Raw genomic sequence first — 25701 nt, forward strand, 5'->3', positions numbered from 1 at the left:
ACAAGTTTAACAAACGCAGGTTAGAGGGAACGCGTTCCGGTGCCCGTGGGCGATGGAGCGGACCCGGCCCCCCGGAACGCGCCTCGGCGGCGCACGCTGGCCCGGCCCGGCCCGTCCCAGCGCCTGCTGGTCCCGGCGTCTGCCTGTCCAGCTGGCAGCCCTGTCCCAGTGCAGCCCGGTCCCAGTGCCAGTCCGTCCCAGCGCCAGTCCGTCCCAGTGCCAGTCCGTCCCAGTGCCAGTCCGTCCCAGTGCGCCCCGGCCCCGTCCCGGCCCCGTCCCGGCCCCAGCTCCCGCTCCCGCCCTGCCCGCGGCGCCGCCTCAGCCGGGGCCGGGAGCGGCACCGCCGCGCATGCGCTCCGCCCTCCCGCGGGGCCGCCGGGGCACGAATTGTTGCCGGAGTTAAAGAGAAAAAGCCCCGGTAGGCGAGAGGGGCGCCGGGCGGCCGGGCCGGGGTGAGTGGAGGCGGCTGGGGGAGGCGGGAGCGCGGGAAGCCGCCGCCGCCATCTTGTGGCGGGGGCGACGGGCCCGGGCCGGGCTGGGCCGCTCCGGTGCGCTCCGCTCCGCTCGGCCCGGCCCGTCTCGGCCCCGGGGTCGGAGGGGAAATGGCGCCTCGGGGTGAGGGGCAGCCCCGCGTCCCGGCGCAGCCCCGCGTCCCCGCACAGCCCCGCGTCCCCGCGCAGCTCCGCGTCCCGCCGCAGCCCCGCGTCCCCGCACAGCTCCGCGTCCCGGCACAGCCCCGCGTCCCGGCACGGCCCCGCGTCCCCGCACAGCCCCGCGTCCCGGCGCAGCCCCGCGTCCCCGCACAGCCCCGCGTCCCGGCACAGCCCCGCGTCCCGGCACAGCCCCGCGTCCCGGCGCAGCCCCGCGTCCCGGCACAGCCCCGCGTCCCCGCACAGCCCCGCGTCCCGGCACAGCCCCGCGTCCCGGCACAGCCCCGCGTCCCGGCGCAGCCCCGCGTCCCGGCACAGCCCCGCGTCCCCGCACAGCCCCGCGTCCCGGCACAGCCCCGCGTCCCGGCACCGCTCGGCCCCGCTCGGACGAGCCCCCGGGGGCGCCTCCTGTCCTCCGTCCGGGCGCTGAGGGAAAGCCCTCGGGTTCCAGCCCCCGGCCGGGTGGGAAAGTGCGTTTTAAAGCGCTGTAAAGGAGAAAGTCGCTGGAAGCTGAGCCGGGGAGCTGTGCGGAAGATGAGCTCGAGTTGTTCACGGGCTACGGATCAACATGACAGAACGTTTAGAGTTCCCGTGGTGGCTCGTTGCCGTGTGCGGTGAGGCCGCCCGCGCGGCGGCGCCGGTCCGGTCACCAGTCGGGGTCACCGGTCGGGTCACCGGTCAGGTCACCGGTCGGGGTCACCGGTCGGGGTCACCGGTCCGGTTACCGGTCGGGGTCACCGGTCGGGGTTACCGGTCGGGGTCACCGGTCGGGGTCACCGGTCGGGGTCACCGGTCGGGGTCACGGGTCGGGTCACCGGTCGGGGTCACCGGTCGGGTCACCGGTCGGGGTCACCGGTCGGGGTCACCGGTCGGGGTCACCAGTCCGGTCACCGGTCAGGGTCACCGGTCGGGTCACCGGTCGGGGTCACCCGTCGGGGTCACCGGTCGGGGTCACCGGTCGGGGTCACCGGTCGGGGTCACCGATCCGGTCACCGGTCGGGGTCACCGGTCAGGGTCACCGGTCGGGGTTACCGGTCGGGGTCACCGGTCCGGTTACCAGTCGGGGTCACCGGTCGGGGTCACCGGTCGGGGTCACCGGTCGGGGTCACCGGTCGGGTTACCGGTCGGGGTCACCGGTCGGGGTCACCGGTCGGGATCACCGGTCGGGTCACCCGCCCGGCCCGTGCTGGCCAGCGCTTCCAGTCGGAAACTCAGACATGCGGTGACTGGAGACAGATTTCTGAGACTCACCCAAGAGCAGAAACACTGCTTGGAAAATAGTTTGTTACATGAGGGGAAGAAAACATCATCAAACTTTCTGACAGCAGATTCAAAGACTGGAACTAATATCAAGACTTTATGAACAGAAGGACAGTGCCAGATAAATAGAGGGATAAATGTAATACTTTAAAAGTACTGATCAGTGCTCAGGGTAGAGATCAGTTTGGGTCAATCTTAGTGATGTTTGGTGTTCGGCAGGAAGGGATTAGGACAGCTTCATTGACGCGTGGTACCAGAAGGAATTGCACTAGGTTTCTAATATGAAAACATTTACTCTAATGTATTCTAATGTTGCCCAGATGAGTTTAAAAAAGGAACAAAAACATACACACATTGGTTTGTAATTGGGATTAAGGGATAAAGAGCTCTCATCTTTTGCGCTGAATTGCGTAAGGCCTCTCTGGTTCATGTGTTATTATATAATAAAGTAGAAGTAGAAGAGAAAACGGGTGGTCGAGGCTGCAGATTTCCTACTACGCAGCAATTAACAGCAGTCCGACACGCTCTCGTTAGCATCAGTGTGTTGCTTCCCTCCTCTTCTTTGTCCCATCTATCTAGATTATATATTTTGGAGGGTGGGGACAGGCGTTTCCTCAGTATTTCTACTTGGCGGTGTAAGATATGTGATACTAATTAGTAAGAGTCCCCAGGGTAATTTGCTGGATTGTAGTCTTATAAAGTAATTACAGATGAAATTAAAACAGAGGACATTTTTGGCCTCTGTGCTCTAGTTTTGGCCTAAAATTGATTGCACTTTACGTTGCAAATAATCCCATTAAGGCTGAACGCATGTTAAATGAATGGTAATATGTTGTGAGCACAGAGGTGGAAATGGAGCCTGAACTCGAGGTGCCGATAACAAGGGGGTGCATGCAGCTCCTGGGCAGACCGTGCCGGCCCGTTCCATTTTTCTTGGCCAGAGTTAATTTCTCTTGCCTTTGTGGTTTTTATTGCCGCAATAATTAAGTTGCAGTGGGCGAGTGGTCACAGACGTGCTCCGCAGGGGCTCCTGGCTTCTCGCAGCCCAAGGCCGTGTTTGCTTTGCCTCAGCCGTGCTGGATGCACCTTTTACCACCAGTTCTGTATTTACTGCAGTTTTAAGGCAGGAGCATCGGCCGTCAGGCAGATTACTTTCCAAAGGATGGCTCAACTTGTTGGCAAAATACTTCACCTCCCAGGAACAGATGTTTTATTATTAGGTTTAGCATCCTTTGGCTCATGTCCCGTGTTTTTTATTTGTTTGTTTGTTTGTGTTAATTTCTGATTGAATCCTGCTAAATGAAGCATGGTAGATCTCAGCAGAGGTAGAAGACGTATTTGTGAACCACACAGGGTTTCTTTCGATAGCCTGATTTATGCTGTAGCAGGACAGTGCCCTTGTCACATGGGACGATCTCAGGCATGGAAACAGTCAGGTCGTGCGGCTCATCTCGCAGAATCACAGAATCCCAGAATTTGAGCAGAAACTTGTTGGGGTGAGGGTGTCAGAGCCTGGCCCAGGCTGCCCAGGGGGCTGTGGAGTCTCCTTCTGTGCAGACATTCCAACCCGCCTGGACACCTTCCTGTGTAACCTCATCTGGGTGTTCCTGCTCCATGGGGGGTTGCACTGGATGAGCTTTCCAGGGCCCTTCAACTCCTCACACTCTGTGACTCTGTGTTTTCAGTAACTACTTCCACTTTAAGGGCATGTTTTATTGCAGAATTGATTTTTTGTGTCTTAGTTAAACACGTCCGTGGTGTGACTGAACGTCTAGTTCTCCATTAGCAGAATCATTCTTTTTCCCCCAGCGCTGCAATTTTGACTTTATCTCAAATATCAAATCTTACAGCTTCCTTACAGGTCATTAAGTTTTGTGTGAAAACAGTTCTCATTACGGGTGATGGAAAGTATTTATGTCTTGCATCTGTTGCTGTACAAATCGGATCGGATTGAGAAGCGGCTGAAGTTGCGGTGTCTGGGTAGGGGCTGCTTTGGGTGCTGCTGAATTTGGGGGTTTCTATGGTGTGGCGCTGGGTGGCGTTCACTGGTGTGTGTGAGTGTTACACTGGTGGGACTGGGATGAGTAGAGTCACGGTCTCAGGCCCCGAGGAGAAGTCCCTGGGTGTGCAAAGCAAAAATTAATAGGAAGTACAATGGATGGATCCTGGAATTCCTCAGTTCTGCACTTTATATGTGTATTTTTTTTCTGTCTTTCACTGACATAGATGGTGGGAGCACTTAACTCTCCTTCCTGCTGTTGAACGCTTGCCGGGGGCTGCTAACGCTTTCTCTCGAGGCGCTGGTGCGGTTCCCTTGCAGGATCTGAAAGTTCATTTCAGTCCCTGACTGATGAGGTTCCTGGAGGTGAGGTTGTTTCGGATTTTCTTTTATAATGGTATTAGTTCAGCCTTGCAAAATATTACTTGCCCGAGGTGAGTAATCGCTTTTGATGGGTGAGTAAAGTATCATCAGTCATCATCACAGCAAAGGACAGGCAAATGATTCTTGTGTCTGACCTGGTAAGTGTTCAGAGCAGCTCCTGAGACCAGATGAGTTGTGCCCTGCGAGAAGTCGTGATTTTTTTTGTTTCCGTTTAGATTGCAGTTCGGTTCCGCGCTAACGGCAGGAGAGCGACTGGCAGGTCTAACGCGGGGGTGTCAGACGCCGCTGCCCAATCGAACAGAGGCGGGGGCTGCGTGGAGCTCGGGGTGCCAGCTCGCTTTGAGCGCACATACATTACACTGAGTTAAATGACCGGCCTTGCTAGGTTTCCCATTTGGTTTCGGGGAAGAAAGGTGATTTGTGAGTCGGTTATTCCCAGAGCAGCTCAGTGTCAGATGGTTTTCTTGATGCCAGCTGCTTCTTGAATGGAGTTTTGCCTCCTGGTACGTGGAGGCTTAGCCAGAAGGGCTGCAAATTTGGGTGGTGTTACATGATTTACAGTCTTTGGGTTTATTGCACTGTTGTGTTTATCACGTTTAGTCTCATATCCAGATACTGAAATCCTCATGTAATTGGAAATCAACCTGGCAGCATCTGAAATGGAATTTCTGTGGAAATGTTTCTCTTCCCATTAGGTTTGATGGTGTCTAGAGAAGTACAGTGAACCCCCGAGCACCCATTTAACCTGCACACTTCTGTTTGTTTGTATGAACTCGTGCCTTTTTTCCTTTTTCCTCTTTGTCTCATAACGAAGACAAGATGGATGTTAAAAGCCAGCGCTGGCTTTTTGCACTAATGATGAAGCAGCTCCCCGAGGCTGCACGGTGCTTCAGCGACAGAAACAGGATCAAAACCTGAGTGTTCCTGACCTCCTCTGCCTATGGATTCCCTACCAAAAGATAAAGCACAGAGGTCTGGGTGGTAGCATATTAATTATGAACCATTATCTCTGCCAGCGTGGCAGTCATTTATCGTTTCATGAATCTGAATATGCGACTCGGCACCGAATGACTCAGTTTTGCTGTATCTTCTTTTGCGTTCATGTTTTTGAGTCTTAAGATGTTAAAGATGAAAAACAATCACAAATAGGGACAAATGGGAACATTCGTGCCTGGCGACGGCTCTTCAGAGTGTTTCAAGTTAGTTTCTGCTGTCTTTTTAATTGCATGGATTGCTTCCTTTTATTGGGCTCTCTTGATTTTATTGTAGATTCTACTGATAGGGAACATTATAAGTAGTTTCTTTATTACATTTTTTAGGGATTTTACTAGATTTACAAAATACGGAGATGAAAAAGGCCCATTATTGCATCAGGTCTTCTCTGGGTAGTGTAAGGTTATTTTCTACATTGTGAGTTTTGACAGTTTTCCTGCCCCAGTTTTACGTAAATTTTACAACTTATTTCCTTCTCCCCAAGTATCTTCCAAACCCCCGTCCCAGAGGGAGCTCTGCACATGTCTTGGTGTCTGAGCTTCGCTATTTTTAAAGCCTGAATGCAAAGAATGGCATCTAAAAAGTGATGGTTTAACCCTTATTGAAACTGGCATAAAAATGTTGGCTACAAATGAGTGTTTATAGATTTACAAGGCTACATTAAATGTTAATATATGGCCAGCTTTTGGCTGCAGTTGTGCCAAAGCACCCTACACGCGGCTCCTTGCTTGGATTCGGGGGCGCAGCGCGGCACGCGGTGCCGGTGCGGGTGTGTTCGGGCGCGTCGCCGCGGACACCGCCTGCGGATCCTGCACCCGCTTTTCGGTTAAAACCGGTGGCGGCTGAACTGCTTCTCCGCTGCTGCTCCGCGTCGCTCCCGTCCCGCCCTGCCCAGCTCGCTCTCGCTGGCCTCTGCCGCCGTTCTTCACCACTATGCAGGGTTGTAAGTAGCTGGAGTTTTATATTTAAGGGCTGAGGGGGAAAGGACGAGGACCTGCTTCTGTTACCTGCAGTTCCGTTTAAATGAGTCTGGACTGCTAGAAATCGTTACTGAAGCAGAAGCCATAAAAACTCTTTCATCCTCAGCAGTAAATGCCGGCCCAGCCAGCTCTGCTCCTGCTGCTGTCAACGTCTCCGCTGCCCCGAGCGCTGCTTTGGAAGCTGAGCCTTTTGTTGGGGAAGAGAACATAGAGTTTTCTGCAGAAGCTTCTAGAAGCAGGTGTAACTGAAATGCGTGCTTCAGTCGCGGGGTGCTCCCTGACGCAGCGTGTGCAGTGAGTCACTGTCTCATTTGGAATATTTTTAGGTGTGTTTAGAGTGAATTAGCGCCTAGTCACAGCAGTACCTGGTGCACGCAGTGTGCTCTCCTTCGCGCGAGTGAGCGTGGTTTTGTACGCAGGCTGGGCTGGGCTGGTCCGTGCGGTCAGACATCGCCATCACGCTGAGGCTGGACTCCTGGGATCTCTTTCAGTGGTGGTTCTGGGAAGCTGGAGCCCCTTCTTTCCAGCAACAACATCAGTGTCTCTCCCGAACATGGGTGATTTACTTGTCATGACAGCGATTGAGTCTGAGTCTGTATTAAACTGAACTGCCTGTTGTGCGGCCTTGAGACCAGAATGCTCTCAGGATGAGCCCCCAGTAGTGCTGGTTACCCTTGCGGGAACATCCGTGAGAGTCTCCTCTGACCGGGCTCACCACAAGAGACACGCTGTTGGCCACAAGACTTTTGAGGTTTCCGAGGCTACCGTACCTAAAATTAGGGAAAACCTGAGTTTTAACAGGATAATACAAGCATGTTACTGGACACACACGTCAGTGTAATGGACAAAAAAATCTCAGTTCTTTGTAGACCTGTTCTTACTCTGTTTATCCAGAAACCAGTTGCTTAAACCAGAATCTTTGTATGTTAATCTCTGAGCTCTTGCGTTTCTTCTTTGGGAAGAGAACGATCTCTCGTTGCCTGCCTGGTCAGGCATCTGCCAGTTGGCTTCCCAGGATTTTGATGGAGCTGTTTCTGCTTTGGGGTAGGAGTGCCTTGGACCTGCTTTCCCTGCCCGCTTGTCTCATCTCAGACTTCATTGTGAGCTCTCTGATGTGGACTCGCTTACACTTGCAGGCATTCCCTTATGCTCCTGCTGATTTTGGGTCATTCTCCTCATCCACACGAGCTGAGGAGATTTCAATCCATCAGGCAAAGAACCGACGCTTACATGGACACGTCCGCACTAGAATTCTTCACGCGCTGTTAGTCCGAGTGCGTCCCATAGATCAGTGGGATCATTGAGCAGAGCTCTTCCAGCGCTCTCGGTTCCTGTAAGTTTTCTCTGTTTTGTCTTTTCCGTGCCTGGAATCATCGGTCCCAATGGCACGGGGACAGGGTTTAGGTGGTGGTGGGCGCAGGCGTGTGTGCCCTGCAGCCAGCAGCGTCTCACGGCCACCTCGGGCTATAGGGAGCGACCAAATGTAAATGAAAAATGTCAGTCGTGTTCGCAGAGTGAGTACAAGTACTGCTCAGGAGACTATGAAAACGGCTTTAAACAAAGAGGAGAGTGACTCACGTCTCAGCGTTCTGGATTGTGTGATGTGATGTGGGGTTGTTTTCTTTTTTCTCTTAAAGTGTTTAATGAGGCATTTGAAATGGGTTGATGGAACGAGCGCACACAAACGGTGCCACTAAATGCGGAATAGGAATGATGTGTATGAGCCCCCTGCACAATCTGCATGGGAGGTTACTTGAGCAATGGTACCTCGGGATGGTGTAGGTGCCTGATCGTGAGCACCGCTGCAGTTTTGTTTTGTTAAAATATTGAACGTAAATTAATTTGCACTAGGAAGAACTCACATCACAGGAGCAAGTAAACATAAATGATATATTGTAGTTATTTCTTACATTTTCATGCTTTTATGCAGATGAAAGATTGATATATATTCCCTTGCTAGATATAGAAATAATAGTTTCTATTCTCCCATCAATAATGTACTATTTTTAGAGGCTGCCTGGGAAGGATTTTCATATGCACAAAGTATATATAAAGGCTGAATTTTTTAAACTCAGCCAACTGTTAAAAGTACCCAAACAAGATGGACTTGTTTGACATTTGTCTTTCAAGGTAGAGGGTTACTAGGAATAAAGAAATACAAAAAGATTTGTCATTGTGTCCTGATCGTAGCCTCGAGATTATATCCCCCTTAATCACTTTTACAGGGGCAGGGTTTCTCTGAAATCAAAATATTATACATAAAAGGGTTTTTCCTCCATGTCCATGCACAGACAATAATTACTTCTCTCACCATTGGATACCAAGATTCGCTTAATTAGAGTTTATAAAGGACTTTGACAGAACTGATGGTGTGAAAGGTGTTTAAAAATACAAAGTTTTAGCACCTTAGTTTAAGAGCTGTCTTTTTCTTTGCTTCTGCAGTGCCCAGAGACAACGTGCCCTGCTCCGATTTCCAAACCCGTGAGCACATGGATTGCTTTGAGAATGGCAAGTTCGGGACTCAGCCGGGCTCCCAGCAGCACAGGGACAGGTAAAGACACCCCGCGTTCTTCCTGGTCTGTGTTTAAAAACAGTTAAAGAGGATATTGTGTTAAAGGGAAGCATTGCTGTGAGTAGAACTCGGAGCATGTATGACCTGCGCAGCTGTTGGTGACCATCCCGGTGACCGTCCCGGTACCGTGAGGCTCCCGCACCCAGCAAAGCTCCTCTCCGGAGCTCGGCCCAGAAATGCTGGTTGTGTGCTTGATGCCTTAGTTCCCCATCCTGCAGATAAGGCTGATGTCTTCATATCCTGTAGAGTTGTAAAAAGGCAAAATTAAAACCCCTTCCGTGCTGCTTTGTTGGTGAGAGCTGTGCTGGTGCTGTGGAGTGCTTTTAAAAGACAAGTGTCTGCCCAGTTTGATTCGCTTCTTTAGGTTCTCAGCCATCCTCACTCTCCCGGAGAGGTGCAGAGACCTGGGTACACTGCAGGAGGATTGTTGCACTTTTAATTTGTTTTTGTTTTCAATTTTGAATATTTAGTGATACAAGAGACATTCCAGATGATTGCAGAAACAGGGGAAATAGTAGAAATCTTAATACCAGCAGTGGCTGTCAGGTGAATGAGGCTGACAGACCTGTCAAGCGTCTCCGGAGGAAGAGAAGACTGCTGCTGGAGTCTGAGGATGATGAGGAAAACGCAGATGAGGATGAGGTAAACGAGGCTGCTTGTGTTTTCCTTAGAGAGCAGGGACAGCTCTGTGTCTCAGGTTTCACTGTGCAATGCAGGCGGAGCTGAGGGAGGTTGTTCCGCAGCCATGAGCATGGTCTGGGTCTGATCCTGGTTTACACCAGTGATGAGCATTTCCGGAGTCTGAGAGTCGGAAGGGTGAGCAGCTCGTGTGAAGCCGGGGTGTCCGGCTGTATCTCTCCAGTTGTAGCCACAGCCCTGCACACCAAGTGTGCTTCACAGCAATCAAAACGCCTCCAAAAATACTTGATCTAACTGCAGTCAAGTACTGTTATATGATATTGAAGATTAGTGTCAAACCGCAGAGTTCGATTGCTTTTTATTATTAATAGGTACTTGGGTGTACACTCTGCACTGCTAGAGACCTGCGTTAGTGGCAGATGAACACAGGTTCCTCAGCCCTGACCTCATCTTTTCTTAACTTTCATGAAGTCCCGTCAGGGACTTCTCTTTGTGCAAACCTGCGCTCTGCTGCACGTGCTTTGTAGTGCAGAGATGCCAGTAGGTGTTTGTTGGTAGTGAAGCTGAAACTTTTGATGTCACGAGCAGTTTAGCTCATCTGTTGCTCAGCTTTTCTCTGTGACGTGCAGAGGATGTTTAAAGTACCGCAGTTTTCCGAAGTCCTCGCATTCTGTCTCTCCCCACTTCTCCTCCTCTGCCCCGTCTCTTCTGGGCCGTGTTTGGCAGGCAGCTTTGCAGTTCAGATTTTGCCCTTTTTGGTGAGAAATGACAACCCTGGGTGAATTAAACATGAGTTTGAAATGCACACAGAAGAAATGCGAATGGCGCCCTGGCCGGGACTGTCACGCCGGGAGGCCACGTTTTCCGGGCTGTTCCTCTGTGACGGTGGTTACTTGAAGCTTCTGTCGGGCCTTCATAACTGACTTTTTCTATATCCACTCCCTGGCATAGATGGACATAAGAACCTCTGGAAGGAAAACGAAGCATTACAGCGATGTTGCTGACGTGGGCAGGAAATCCTGCGCTGCAGAAGGCAAATCCTGTGCATTGTCATGGAGATCTTGGGCCCAGGCTGCTCTTCAGTAGCCACATTTAAATGAACTTTAGTAGCGTGTATTAAATAATTTGTAAAGTGCTTTGGGATACTGCAGGATCAAAGATATATATGCAACATACCCTACTAATGTTCTTGCAGGGTTATTCACAAGGAAATAATGCTGGCTAATAGTCCTGTTAGTTACTTGTTACATCCTTATTGTACCTGCATTGTGAGATGATCAAAGAAGGAGGAAAAAACCAATATTGCTAAACTTTCTTTTAACATATCTGTGTCTAGGAGAAGAATAAATCAAATAATATGAAAAGCCGCAGAAACACTAAACCAATAAAACAAGGTGAGCTAAGCTCATAGTCTCTTTTCTTTAATGTTTATAGTTTTTTTTTTACTAGCTATTATAAAATGAATGGTAGTAAAGAGAAGAGGAAAGGACAGTAGAGCTCATTTCACATTCCAGATAGCTCAGTAGGTCCATAACCCTCATAGCACAGTCAGTCGTATGAAATACATTAGCAAGAATATACGCGACTTGCCTGCGTGACGGGCACAGCGTAGGGGCCTGGAGGAGACAGCCCGATCCAGAGCTCACCGAAGCCGATAAGAGCCTTCTTCCCATTGACTTTGGAGAGCTTCGTAGCCCAGACTACAAATGCTAAATAGAAAATCGTTTGTAAACAACATGTGATTGATTATAGCCCATGGGTTAAATTTATGATATGCTTTAAAGGAGTTAGTGTATGTAAACTGGGGGGAGATTTTTAATATGCATTTAAAACATGGTCCTACTAGAATGAATCCAAGCACCTGCCCACGTTGTTGTTTCCATTGTTTGTGTGCTGGTAGCTGCCTCTCTAGTAGACGCATTGTGGTATTAGCAGCTTATAAATATATGTGTGTGTATATGTATATAGAAAAACAACCTTGTGACTGAACAAAAATGCACTTGGTCTTTCATGTGTTTTATTTTAGGTTTATTTCAGCTGAAGTTATATGCCTCTTTTTGCTGTCTTTTAGTTTATATCTAACCCCTTATTCCTCTGTGAAATATCAGGAGAAGGAACCATTTTCCACCATTTTAAATTATTATATCTCATCCATATTTACAGTGGCACCTTTCGATGGGCAGCTTGCCAGCAATCTGGGAGCCACAATTAATTTGACCTGTGATATATATCTATAATTTAATGAGAAGTGAGCACCGTTTTCCTGCTGCTGGAGCTCACGGCTCTCCGCGCACGCTGGCGATCGCGGCCGCGGGGTGCGGCGGAGCGGCGCTGGGCTGCGCGCGGGAGGAGCGGAGGGCAGCGCAGCGCGGTCTGAGGAGAACATTCATTTTTCTCTCTGTTTTTCATTGCTTAGTTGTTCCTGGAAAGAAGAAGGTATGGAACTGGGCTTCCTACTTAGAAGAGGAACGGATGCCAGCTGCTCCCCTCAAACTGTTCAGAGAGGTTGGCAGCTTTTTCAGCTCTCTTGCTATGTTGTTCTCAGGCAACATCCCAGAGTTGCTCAGCGGAGGTAGGACTGGAGCCTGCCCTCAAGCCAGAGGTTGTTTTCCGAGTTGTTTCAGTGCAAACAGGCACTAACCCCCTGCGGTTTTGTTTCCCGCCCCGAAGCGCTGTGGAAACAAGCGTCTGCCCTGTGAGTCTCATCCCAAAGCAGGGTGTAAAAATGCTGGTTGCATCTCACGGTGACTGTGTCGAACTGCTTTGGGTAGCTCTGGATAAAGGGGCTGTGAGACAACCTGCAAATAACGGTGGAAGGGACAGCATAATGTCTTTCCTGTGTCCCGTGCTTTGTCTGTGGTTGTACAACACCCTGTCCAGCCATCCCTTGGAGGAAACTGCAGCTCGGTTAACTGAACGCTGCGGGTTGTCTTGGTGAGAAGCGGCTGTTGGGAGCGAGGGTGGAAGTTGTGTTCAGTCACGGTCTGAAGGTGGGAATGGAGGAGTTTGGCCTCGGCGAAGCTGCTTCTGCGCTCCAGAGCACCAGCCCACATGAAAAGTTCAGCTCTCCAAGCCAAGGGCTGTTGGCACCTTGCACAGTGCGATGAGGAGTCAGGAAGCTGCAGTGAGTGCAATGAGCCGCTCGCAGTTCTGCTTCACATTTCTTCTTAAGCCTTTAACTCTACTCCAAATGTTTAATATGGGTTAAGGCTGCAAACAAATGAAAAACACAGATGTATTCACAGAATCCCAGAGTGTCAGGGTTGAAGGGCCCTGTAAAGCCCATCCAGTGCAATCCCCCATGGAGCAGGAACACCCAGATGAGGTTACACAGGAAGGTGTCCAGGCGGGTTGGAATGTCTGCAGAGAAGGAGACTCCACAACCCCCTGGGCAGCCTGGGCCAGGCTCTGACACCCTCACCATGAAGAAGTTTCATCTCAAATTTAAGTGGAACCTCCTGTGTTCCAGTTTGCACCCATTGCCCCTTGTCCTGTCCCTGGTTGTCACCAGCAGAGCCTGGCTCCATCCTCCTGACACTGCCCCTTTCCATATTGATCCCCAGGAATGAGTCCCCCCTCAGTGTCCTCTTGTCCAGCTCCAGAGCCCCAGCTCCCTCAGCCTTTCCTCACACGAGAGATGCTCCACTCCCTGCAGCATCTTGGTGGCTGCGCTGGACTCTCCAGCAGTTCCCTGTCCTTCTGTCACAGCGAATTGCAGCAGGCTCATGGTTCAGTGTTTTTGAGAGATTAATTAGAATAAGAAGTAAATCTGAAATGTGATGATTGTGTCATTATTGATCTCTCTACCTGTCTATTCAAGCAACAATCATTTGGTGGTAGAATTTTCTTCTCTGAGCTGAAAATTCGAAGCCTTAAGTATATCTGATGACTGCTCTGCAATAGATATTTGACTTCAGGACTTAAAACCAAGTGTTTCCTTCTTCCCTCCTTCACAGTATCAATCATTCCCACAAGGCCGAAATGGATTTAAAGTTGGAATGAAATTGGAAGGGCTGGATCCTGAACACCCGTCTCGGTTTTGCGTTCTCACAGTGGCTGAGGTAGTTGCTCTTCTTATTTTCGATTCCAAAAGTCCCATGTACATGTAGGATTTTTTTCAGTAAAAGGTAGAAACGTAAGAATAATAACACTTCAATGAATTAATGGTTAGGAGGAGTTCAGGGCGATGCTGAAGGAGTAGTGCTGCATAGTTAAGCCTCTATGCAATTGTAACTCACGATAGTCAACCTATTAATTGCATGCAATGAACAAATATGAAAAAACAGTGCAATTAGGCCCTAAGAATTAGTAAATACAAGCAAGTCAAAATGCTTTGACGCTGCTTCTGTTATGTGGAGTCTGTGTTGATCTGGTACAGACGTAAAAGCCCTTGGGCTGCATTCATACTCCACATATTGCCACACAGTAATATGTGCCTGCGTGTGCAATAGGAGGCCAGTTTTATTTTCAGCTGTTGAGGAAGGAGCAGCGTGGAAACCGGGAGACATAAATGAGAAAAAATGTTGAGAAATAAATGAGATCTTATATTTACTTCTCTCTAGAGATCTAAATATTGAGGGAGTGTTTAATTGGTGTTTTACTTTAGCTTTTTCATAACCCTTTATGGCAATCACAGCTCCTCTCATTGTAGGTCCAAGGGTACAGACTGCGACTGCACTTCGACGGTTATCCGGAGTGCTACGACTTCTGGGTTAACGCTGACTCCTCAGACATCCATCCCATCGGCTGGTGTGAAAAAACAGCGCATAAGCTGCTCCCTCCTAAAGGTACGAGAAAAAATAGAATGGTGTACAAGAAACTGTAAATTCTACTAAGAACTAGTTGTCCTGGCTCTGCATGTTTCATTTTTAGTTGGATTTCATTGTGAAACTCTCTCTGAGAGGCTTCAAGGGAAGCAGTGCAGCTAAGACAGCGAATCACCAAAGGACAGAACAGCTTCCTTTTGATATTCCCAAAGACTGACGTTGTTAGTCAGATTAGAAACTTTCTATTGGATGAGCATTTAACGCAGGGAGTCTCTCCGGGGTTCAGAATTTGCTTCTTGCCTGTGTTCAATTTCCTGGAAACATTTCAAGGTTGAGATTAATGATTGGACATTATACTGAAAAAGAGAGCTGTTTTAGCTGAAGTGTCTCACCCCTGAAGACTGCAGGAGCGCGGTTATCATGCAAAGTTCATATTCTTCCCAGGTAATTTCCATTTCTGAAAAACCAATCTGAATGTAATGGGGCTGTGTAGAACAATCTTTTTATCTCCCTTGCTAGGTTTCAAGGAAGGAGAATTTAATTGGACTTCCTATTTGAAGAACTGCAAAGCTCAAGCAGCTCCAAAAAGCCTTTTTAAGACCCTCAGCACTGTGAGTGGTGATATTGAGCACAGAATGTTTGAAACGGGTCTGATGCTAAGTGAGTTTTGACCGGAATATTTACGTGTTTTTAATACGCCCGTGTCAGAGGTGCAGCCGTGGTACAATCCCCTGCAAGCCATTTCCTGACGTGATTTATTTTTAAGATGGAAACGAGTACAATTTCTCCTTCTCCCAGTCACCGGCTTTTCAGAGAGAGAATTTGTATTTCCCTTTCTCCTTAATACTGGAGGAAAAGATTTACTCTCCCATTTATTAAATATATTGCAACAGTGTTTTGCTGTGTCCTTCCAGTCAAGATACTTGTGTCACTTCTCCTCTAATTTAATGATTTCCAAAATAATTTCTGGTTTCCGGCAGCACACTCATGTGCACCATGGGATGCATTAGAGGCAATGGATCTGGAGCATTTCTCCTCCCGCACCCCCTGTTGGTTTTTTTGGCTGTTACCCTCAGTTCCTGTACGGCACTCGCTCCCGTGCCGTGTCGCGCTCTGGTGGGTCACATCTGGCGTTAGAGGGCCAGGGCCCAGCTGTGCAGCTCTGCTGCCGCCTCGCCTGTGTTCCGGAAAACGCTCCAACTTTTCCCCCACTAAGGCCAGACCTGCAGTTTTCGGCTCTTTTTTAGAAATAGTAACAACCATTGCCAGAACACGTGGAAATCTCGTCTGTAGACCTCTTGCTGTTAACTATAGTGTGGTTTGGGCTGTAGGTTTTGGGGTTGCAGCCTCATTTCTTAATGAGTTTGTGAGGGCAACTGAAGCGGCCTGACCTCGGCCGTGGCTGATTTCCCTTTCGGGACGTCCTGTTCCCAGCCTGTCACACCCTCTGGTTTTCGCCTGGGGATGAAGCTGGAGGCCGTGGACAAGAAGAACCCGTCGCTGTTGTGCGTTGCGACCGTCGCAGACATGGTGGATAACCGCCTGCTGGTTCATTTCGACAACTGGGATGAGAGTTACGACTACTGGTACAGAGACTCTATTTCTAATATATATCTGCAAAGAGACTGAGGTTTATTTCACTTTTCCAGTAAGGGTATTGTCTAATATTTCAAAAGTTGTCACCGAAGTTGGGGTTTTAAATCATTTTTCACGGATCTGATTGTTAATTAGGGATTTTACAAAGTGCCAGCAGCCCATGGCTTCCCCGGTTGTGCGAGTGCCCGTGAGGCCGGAACCGCGGGGTTACCCCGAGCCCCGCGGAGCCTGCGGGGCGACACGTGTTCGCGGAGATGCAGCTTCGGTCAGGCCAGGGAGCGTTCGTGTCCCCCAGCCTACGTAAATGGAGCAGCGTTCTTTGAATTTGTCTGCGAAAGCAACACAAGGCGCGTCCTTATCAAACTGGCACTGATCTGATCAGTGTTCCGTGTCCTATCCCCCACCTTCTCGTTTGTTTTTTTAAGCACAGGAACCTGTTTGGTGGCAAGTTGGTCTTTTCTTTCTTTGCCATAAGTACGCCATGCAGAGCTTTGTAACACCGGTGTCGCCGTTTGCAGGACTTTAGATCTCGTTTTGGGGTGGATGGTCCAGGCTGAGCTGTGGTTGGTGTGGTCCGGGGGGGGCTTTTTGTTGGTTTTTTTTAGAGCACCAGACGTTATTCTCTGTATTTCCTTATCGTTGTGGCAGCTTGAATGCCTTGAAAACTTGGCGTGAGAAATTCTGCCGAGGTAATGCGTGTCTTTACACCGTGATCACACCCACTGAAAGCATCTGCTAACCCAGCAAAGCGCATCAGACAGCATTTGAAATTCTGCTTTTCTTTTTGCTTTAATATTCACTGGTGCCAACTTTCCTCTTTGATTCAGGTGTGAAGCGAGCAGCCCGTATATTCGTCCTGTTGGCTACTGCCAAGAAACTGGAACCCCACTGACAACACCACCTGGTATGTTGAAAGTGAGACTTATTTCAGTCAAAAAACCTGCAAGCTTTATCTTCCACTTAATTACGTATTTGCAAGTTACAGTTTCCACTCCATACTCCTTACTGACTGAAAACTATTCTTGTTCATACTCTGTGCCGCTCTCTTGTGTTTTGTTTCATGGCTCTTTCAAAAAATGCAGTGGGGTTTGGTAATTTATAATTGAATTTGATTTCAGAAGGGAAAGAACTTTAAAGTATTTGCAACATCTCCTTTAAGGTGAGCTGGAATAAAGAGGAGTCAGTATCTTAGTTTCATAGATAAGATGGAATTTCTGGAAATGAAAGAGTAACTGAAGCTGCATCTCTGCTGCTCTGGAATTCAGTAAATGAGGAGAATGTTGGCAAATGAAAAGGGACAAGAGCCTACAGGAAAATCAGTGTTGTTTTCGGGCCTTGGAAGTGCTCATTCACCTTAAAAGTAACAACAATTAAAAAGCGATGTCTGCTGTTTGGAGACAGACAGCCCGGGAGCAAGAATTTCTGTAACTACGGGTAGCAGGTGTAGCAGCGCGGGCGGCACCGCGAGATCCCTCAGCGCCGCAGGAATCGGCCTCGGTGCCTTTGCTGCAGAGGCAGAAGGGCTTGTAGGTGATTATTCTTCACCACCACCACACCTGATCCTGCTCCTGGAAGGTGCGCCGAGGCTGCGGGGGTCGCGTCGTCTCGCCTGCGCCCCGCAGAATCTGCACCCAGTTCTGATTTCTGCTGAGGGATCTGCGTGCAGCGGTTTGCAGACTGTCCTGCGCAGGGACCCGTTGCGCCCTCCTGCCAGAGGGAAACGGTACCCAGGTCGAAAAATACTGAAGTAGGAAGGGGAAAAAATAGAGGAGTTTCTTAAATGTAGCTACCCGAGACATGCTGTTGTTGTTAGAGTAGCGCCCATGTGGGTGTCTGAGGTGATGGTAACGGCGCTGGAGCCTTTTATCTCCAGATTGCTGGTTTTACTCAGCAGTGGGTGAGTAGGTAGCAAGAAAAGAGAAGTTTCTGCAGTCTTGGAGACACACACGGAATAGTTAATAAAATAGGAAATTAATTTAACGATGCCATCGCACATCACAGAGTACTCTGACTAGCTCTAAACTGACAGCTTTCTCTAGAGAATAAGAATTGCTGAAGCTGGGCGGGAGGGAGCCGCTCCGGTGTTTTGGGTCGGGTCGAGGCCCTGGGCAGACGGCAGCGAACCTGTGGTGCCGCCAGGGGTGGGTATGAAGAGACAGACCACCTTCCAGCGCTAAATTAGCGTAACAGCCGTGTATTACATAGCTGCCTTTCTGTTGTTTGTAAAAATGAGCGTGGGGTTTTCTTACTTAAGTGTTAATTCTCTGGGTTTTCTCAGGATACAAGGATTCCAAAGCCTTCTCTTGGGAGAAATACTTGGAAGAAACTAATTCCCAGGCAGCCCCAGCAAGAGCCTTCAAACTGGTTGGTGAATCTCTTTGATTGTCCTTGATCAGGAGGCTGGGGAGCTGCTATCTGCTCTTTCTTGCTAGGTGCTGTATTTGATGCTGGTTCACCACGTTTGTGCCAAGACGGTGAAACTGGGTTTTTACTTTGAGCCTTAGTTTAAGATCATCTCTCCCTGCTGCTCAAACAAAACACACAGCAGACTACAAGACTGGACTAAGATCATCCTGCAGACTAAATCCCAAGGTGGTTCTCTCAACCTTGGGAGCATGCGCTCTTGTTTCTTGCATTGGAGTTCAGTGCGTTTACCTGGAAGCTCACCATGAGCAGAAACAGAGCAAAAGTCTTTAAAATAACTTCACCAAAAAACCCTCCTACTTCAAAGCTGATTTTTTCGTAGCAGCTCCTTCCACACTGCTAACTTACCTTATAAAGGTTGCAATGTGTTTAAAAGCTTTTCTGTGCCATTGTGACACTTGTCTTGGTTCCTGTCGATGAAGTTCGTGCCGCAGGTTGGTACCCTCCGCCCTCCCGCACGGTCTGTTCGTGGGCTGCCTGGGACGGGGAGGAGCAGCAGTCAGGGGGGCTGCGGGGCGTTGGAGTGGTTGCTGGAAGCTTCAGCGCGTTTTATTCCGAGCCGGCGCCGGGCTCTGAACACCCAGACTCAGCATTCTGCTCACAATCCTCTTTTACAGCGTCCTGCCCACGGCTTCCAAGTTAATATGAAGTTAGAGGCGGTGGACAGAAGAAATCCCATCTTGATAAGAGTGGCAACAATAGTTGACAAAGACGACCATCGCATTAAGGTATGACCTTGCTTCAAGTGCAGGGCCCTTGTGCTGAGGAATATAGTGATTGGCAGTACAGAAAATATACCCATTTAGTATAAGGAGCAGCGAACAGGCCCCTTGCGGATGATCTGGCCTGCAGGCCTGCCCGACTGGAATGATTTCTGTTGTTTTGTCCCGTTGAAATCTGATGGAATTGCCTGGTATTGCTGGTTACTGTTTTAGTGTAACTATTTTGAAATAGCATTTGGCAGCGTTATTTTCCATCCTTCAGTGATTTCTGTGTGATGGCAGCATTCATGCTCTGGAAGCTCCCTAACGTTATTTTCCTAGGGTGGTGGGGTGGGCAGGAATGGAGTTCGCTCTCCATCAGCCGTTTGATTCTCGGTTTCATTGCTGTGATTACAAGCGAAAGTCAAGTTCTGCCAATATATCGTAGTGCGATACTCAGTTCATACGTTGGGAATTTTGCTGCATGGATAACCCTTCAAGCCACAGTGACCCTTGGTCTCTGTTAACCTGACGTGTATCTGCGCTATTACTAGTTCCTTCACCCAGCAGAAAATTCTAGCTTGTTCACTACAAAACTTACGGAACTCTTTGACTTTTATGGTGTTTTGGGATCCTCCGAAAACAAAACCATTAAATAAGCAATTCTGTTTGCGTAGGTTTAGTCTGTGCTTGCTTGCAGCCCTGGGGTTTGACAGTGTCTCCAGAACCTGGGTGTTCTGTAAAACAGATACAGGGCTCAGAACAAACAGTTACACAAAGGACAGTTGTGCTTGGCGGACAGCTTGGCTGAATCAGCCCCGAGCTGAGAAGGTGAAACAAAGGGGGAAGTTAAAATAAAAGCTGAGTCATGTCCTTAGCTGTATCTCACCCAGACTCTGTGCTTCTTCTAGATTCATTTTGATGGTTGGGATCATAATTACGATTTCTGGGTCGATGCAGACAGCCCCGATGTTCATCCCGTAGGCTGGTGTGCAAAAACTGGACACGCTTTGCAAGTCCCTCTGGGTAAAGTAGCTGACATCATATTGTCACGTTGAATAATGTTCTGAAGTGCAGTGTGCTCTTCAGATGCAGGGGTTTCACAAATCTGTTCCGTTTTCTCGTTGCCAGGTGCCGTCGATCGAGTGGGGACGGTGGGACAAGCGTGTCCTACTCCCGGCTGCCACGGGATCGGTCACGTCAGGGGACCACGATACGGAACACATTATACGTATGTATATGAGATCTTAGACGGGTTCTGTCTGACTGCTGTCTGTAATAATAACACAGCAACAAGCACCTGCACTGAAATGATCTCAGGGTGTTTGTTCTGGATAGTTATAACTGCAATTGCAGCTCCCTCTTGTGTCTAAATGTGCTGTTTCATCGTAAATTCTGTTTATACCAGTATAATCATTGCAACTGCAGAGCAATCCAACATAGATTAATTCACTCCAATTTCCACATTTCAGCTAAATGGAAGATATTTTTTTTGGTAAACTAATATACACAAGCAGCATTCAGGGAGCCAGTTAAAGAGGGAGAGAGCAGGGGTAGGTTATTAAAGTATAAGAGTGAGGAGATTTAGCTGATGTTTTGTGCTCTGCCTTTTGATGTGAAATGTGCTCTTGGAAAATGAAGGTTTTCCTTGATTAAACTACTTTAAAGAGCAAGAAAACCATTTTGGATGGGAGGTCTGGAGATCTTGTAGCATATAATGTGGTAAAGAGCTTTGAATTTTTCAGAGTGAAAGCTGCAGGACTCTCACTTCATGAAATATTGTTCAGACAAGCGGGTTACAGAGGAGAAGCGCTTGTTCTCTGAGGTGACTCTGCCAGGTCATCCCCTGGTTTTCCACACCTAAAACTGAGAAACAGCATCTCCCAGAGTGGTTTTGTCCTCCCTGTGTCTGGATTTGTTGATGGATACGTCTGCTTGGGGCTCGTACACCTGTGTGACTGAAAAACGTGCATTGTCATCTCTTGGTTTTGCTTTGACCCAGGTTGGTTGGCTGCCCGTACTCTGGTGTGAATCTCAACAGGGAGAGCGCGCTGCAGGACCGTCTGAGCGGGGAGCGGCCGTGCGCCGGCAGCCTGCAGAGAGCCGCGGGGCCGCGGCCTCCGGCGCCGCTCCGGCCGGCAGCGGGAGCCGCTTCCCAGGAGGACTCTCCCCCGTCCCGGTGAGCTGAGCCCTGTTCTTGGGGAGCAAACGGCGTTTCCTAGGGCTGGAAACCACAGGAATTGGCGGAGAAGCAGCAGAGCGTTGAGCTCACCTGTCTGAAATACTGACCCGTGCACTTTTATACCCTCATGTGCCTTAATGGGTTTCTTGATTCCTTAATCCTCCCGCTCTGGTCACATTCCAACAAAGGAAATTGCATTCTGTCTCCATAAATTTTTTTCTTGCTGTTTCAATTTAAGATATATTATTTTCCTTCGTTTCCTGTCCTAAAACTGTCAGGCAAGGTTATTTTGCACTATTAAACTGTCGCTGCAGCCCAGCCCGGAGTCGGCTGCGCTGCCCTGGCAGGTGTAACGGCTCCATGTGGATCACTTGGCCAGTAAGTTGAGCCCTTCAGGTATCTTCTGTTCTTTTGTGCATTAGTTGTCAGAATGCAGGAGGCAGTTAAATTGTGTCGGGACCGACCTGGATGTGACGGCTTTTATTATTGCCACCTCTAGTCTGTACAAATCCAGTGTCATTAGGATGAGCTCCAGCAACACTTTTGGTCTGTGTTGTTTATGAAGGCTTATCCATTTTAAAGTTCATTTGTTTTGCTTAGATTTATAACATCTTCAAGATATATTTGGCCAGCAAAAAGGAATATTTCTCTCCCCTCCCCAGCATCCGTGGCCAAAGTTTGCCTCGTCCCGTCCCAGAATTGCGCTGGGGTCTCAATTTGTTATCTCAGCACCAGAACTGATTGCATTTCAATTGCACTGTTACCATAAAGCTCTCTCAGGAGCTTTGGAGTTCCTTGAGAATAAATACTCTAAAATTGTGATACATTTCTGTTCTTCTAAGTATTTGATTTCCTGATAGCGCGAGGTCTGAATTCAGTGTGCACGTCTGGTAACAGCGGCTGCTTGTCCTCCCTCGGGCAGCTGTGCAGTCAGTTCATGCATCCAGCTCAGCCATGGACACTTCTAAATGTTATCCCGATGTATGAAAGATTCAGAAATCTTGCGTTTGCCATGACGCACGCTTCAGTGGGCTTCTTGTAGCTGGTGGGATCAGAGCCTCTGTTCGCAGGGACCAGTTTGTTTCACATAATCTCTCTCAATCCGCGCTGAAGAGGGAAAAAGCGCTTTACACGTGCCAGCGGCGGTGGGGAGGAAAGCTGCTGCCGCTAGATGGCGGCGGTTACTCTCGGTTGCAAGGAGCTTTGCTCTCCCGCAGCAGGCGGAGCAGAGGGTGTCAGCTTAGCGACTGTCATGTGCGTGTCTTTCCAGAAAATCCTCGCAAGACAGCGAGAAGTCGTGTCCGAGCAGCGTTCACAGTCTGTCGGAGCAGTCGGAAAACAATCAGGAGAGGGACTGGGGAGAAGAGGATTCCTCTGCAGACATCAAAGCCAAACCCAAAACGTAAATAAGATTTTTGTGATGGATTTTCATGCGTTAACAGCTGCGTTTCTCGATGCTGCTGCTATATCTGAAATACAGATGTGAATTATAGCATAGAACAGCCCAGTTTGATCAGAGATTTGCAGCATAGGGTTTTAGAATGACATGGTAAATCTCCTCCCTTCCTCCCATTATTTTAGGCCCTCTCTTTCCTGTAGTAAACTCAAATCTGAGTTCTAGCCATGAATTTAATAGCACAGACCTTAGTTTAGAGTGAGAGGTCAGGGAAAGTTCTTTGGCTCCTGCAAGTCCTGTTAACCTCTGTATAGAGGAAAGTTACCTCAGTTTGTGTATCTTCTGAAATGTTTTGCCATTGATGCTTTCAGGCTTGCCTGCTCACATGCCTACATAAAGTTCCAGCTGGTGAAACAGGAAAGCAATGGGAAAGGTTGGTTAAATTTTGTTTATTTTTCTGTGTGTGTATGTGCAATATACCACAGTCATGTTTAAAACTTCACAGCCTTCTTGTCATTGAACTCACAGTCGAGAGAAAGCACGTGCTGGAGGTGACGTTAATGGTACTCGCTCTTTTTTAAAATGAGGAAGATGGGTGAAATTGCTTAGGAGTGAAATGCACCGTGTCTCGTACCGCTGGATACTCTGCTGAAGGGGCAGGGGATTGTCGTTCCCCGCGCAGCTGGTGGCGGTTCTGCTGGCAGCCCGGCGGAGCTGTCCCGGGACACTCGCGCAAAACACGGCCCATGGCCCGAGTTCCACCGGCTCCTTTCTTCAGACCCCACTGGGTCTTCAGCAACATCATCGGAATCACTTTGGGGTGGTGACTTTTATACGGTTCTCCTAAGGATGAAAAGGAAGAACAATGCCCTTTTGTTTTTTCTGGTACATGACAGGTTAAGTTTGAAGAGAAGCTTTCTGATATCACTTTGGCAAACCATATGCTTAACTTTCAGATTTACTATAAAAAGCCATTTCAGAGAACTGAGCTGACCAGGCTTTTAGGAGGATTTGACATAGTAATAAGTCTCCAATCCAAAATAGCTAAGCAGGCACAAACTGGGACAGGTGCCTCGCTCTTTTTTTAATACCCATTTTCAGCCGGTGCTGACTCGAGCAGGAGAGCGAGGACGGCGCCAGCGCCGGGCGCGGTGCCGCCGGCCGGGACGGCTGTCCGCTCCCCTTCGCGGCCACCTCAGACGGGATGGTGGAATCGGTGGAGAGAAACCACACAATAATCCACCAGCCTGTAATTTCACAATTACCCAGCGCTTTCATCCCATCGCTCTTTAAACTATTAGAACCCTGCTTCCTTCTCAAAGGGAAAGTAATTTGTTTAGGCTGTGGTTTGAATGCTTACCCCTGAGAATTTAATGAAGAATAGGAGAGATTGTGATAGACGCGGTGCCCACTGCAGGGACGTGGCAGCGTGTGACACGTGTTACCAGGAGCATCAGCTCCTAAACTGAGCAGTTCTTAGGCTTTATTTTTTAAAATCCTCCCTCTTCTGGTCTCAGAATTAGAGACCTGTATGTGATGCCGTCCCACACCTGGAGCTGAGGTGAGGTGTCACAGCTGGGGACAGGGGAGTGACCTTGGCGAGATACGGCGTTAGCTCCAGCGCTGCTTTCCCTTGGGCTCGTGAGCAGCAGGCAAGCCGTGGAAACTTGCCTTTTCTTTAGAATACCGTTTTCCTTTGAGCTTTACACACAGTGGCGGGCATACCTGCAGATCTTCACGCACCGTCCCAACAACCTCTGTGCCAATGCCGGGCAAACCCAGTGGCCGTGCGGCGCTGGGCAGGCCGGACCTTTCGGAAGGCAGGAACAAAATGGGAGTTTTTTAATATGGTTGTTGTCAGGGGATGGTACCAAGCAGCCTGTGCACCCTGCGCACAGCCTGCCAGGGCGAGGGCCGAGGGAACAGCACCTGTTACCCACTGTGTACCAGAGAACGTTTCCCATCTTGCTTCCATCCTCTGCTTTGCTTCCTGTTGTATAACCAGGCACGTCCCTGTAGGACCATGACTCTGCACTACTCCAGTGATCTCATTAGGGAGGGGTGATTTCTTCCTCTTTTTTTTGCCTTGATTTCTAAAGCTTCCGTCACTTGGCACACGAGGAGGGGGTTGATGTCTGGAGGTAACGGGCGGCGCTGCTGGCGCGGGGGTCTGCGGGGAGCCCAGGCCACCAGCGGCACTCGGCGGCTCCTCGCAGGCCGGCTCCAGCTGTGCGCTGGAGCGGTGCCATCAGTTCCCAGCCGAAGATGCTGTTACCAGAACTCCTCCACCTTGTCAATAAAATGCTGCAAACATCTTCTCTGTTAGCAGCATGACATCATTTTCCAGGGAAGAAGCTAATGATAAAGCCTCCAGCCTGGCAATCTTATCTTTTTTCTCCCCCTCTCAGGAGGTGGGAAGAACGCCCCGAGAGCCCGGCATGCCATGCACTAGCCGTGCTCGCCCTGCCTTGCCTTTCCCTGCAGAGTGTGACCCTTCCTCCTGCTTTGCTGTAATTGCTCCCACTTGAAGCCTGGTTCTGACTTGTCTCGTTTCCTTCCCAGACGCGGATTTGGATCTCCAGCAGGCCCTCCACCAGTCCATCTTCATGCCTGCCCTGGCCTCGAACCCGACGCACCGGCTGCACCTCTGCTGGGAGCAGCACTGCAAGCTCTTGCCGGAGGTCTCGGGGCTCACGGCCAAACACGTGGCTAAATGGAGCGTGGAAGAGGTGAGTTACCTGCTCCCTGCTCCGCGTTCCCGGGCTGTGGGAATGACCGAGCCCTCCTCCTCTGCAGCGCTAATTGGAGGATATTTTTCCTTTCCTAGGCAATGCTTTTCCGTTTGCTCTGCATGTGCAATAGCTGACTTAGCTAGAAGTTATACCCAAGTCTCTGTGTGAGGGAGGGGAAGGATCCCTGTTAACCCTCTGGTGTCCATGGCTCATTTCCCTGAACAAGATTCCCTCCCTTCTTTTGTTTATTTAGCCCTTGATCTTTTAGTCCTCAGGCCTGGAGCACTCTGCCATTTCTGCATTTTCCTCCCATCTCGCTCCCTCTCCTGTGACTTTGCTGCTGATTCACGTTTACATTGCAGATAACGTGCAGACCCTCGCTCCGCCGCGTCTCCTCCCGCTTCCCCCAGCACAGCTGCCCCGCCTG

At 49.5% G+C, this 25701-nt stretch overlaps 1 protein-coding gene across 2 annotated transcripts in view; it reads left to right on the forward strand.

The window, feature by feature from the left end:
- The first annotated feature begins 365 nt into the window (after window positions 1–365).
- The window catches only part of LOC308048422 (lethal(3)malignant brain tumor-like protein 3), a 31029-nt gene continuing 5693 nt past the window's right edge, over window positions 366–25701 (forward strand). The window contains exons 1-18 of one of the 2 annotated variants that reach the window (XM_080357574.1): window positions 366–452; window positions 8709–8817; window positions 9309–9480; window positions 10814–10871; window positions 11894–11982; window positions 13434–13538; window positions 14129–14264; window positions 14763–14854; window positions 15678–15829; window positions 16667–16743; window positions 18118–18203; window positions 18881–18991; window positions 19876–19990; window positions 20096–20195; window positions 20967–21143; window positions 22417–22548; window positions 22914–22975; window positions 25105–25271. In XM_080357574.1, the coding sequence (XP_080213700.1) occupies window positions 8756–8817; window positions 9309–9480; window positions 10814–10871; window positions 11894–11982; window positions 13434–13538; window positions 14129–14264; window positions 14763–14854; window positions 15678–15829; window positions 16667–16743; window positions 18118–18203; window positions 18881–18991; window positions 19876–19990; window positions 20096–20195; window positions 20967–21143; window positions 22417–22548; window positions 22914–22975; window positions 25105–25271 (1893 nt within the window). In that variant the 5' untranslated portion in view covers window positions 366–452; window positions 8709–8755. Of the gene's footprint in view, window positions 453–8708; window positions 8818–9308; window positions 9481–10813; window positions 10872–11893; window positions 11983–12463; window positions 12602–13433; window positions 13539–14128; window positions 14265–14762; window positions 14855–15677; window positions 15830–16666; window positions 16744–18117; window positions 18204–18880; window positions 18992–19875; window positions 19991–20095; window positions 20196–20966; window positions 21144–22416; window positions 22549–22913; window positions 22976–25104; window positions 25272–25701 lie in introns of those variants that run through there. The other variant, XM_080357575.1, reaches the window with a different exon arrangement.

This window comes from Nesoenas mayeri, assembly GCF_963082525.1.
Source record: "Nesoenas mayeri genome assembly, chromosome: 21".
In the NCBI taxonomy this organism is placed as follows: domain Eukaryota; kingdom Metazoa; phylum Chordata; class Aves; order Columbiformes; family Columbidae; genus Nesoenas; species Nesoenas mayeri.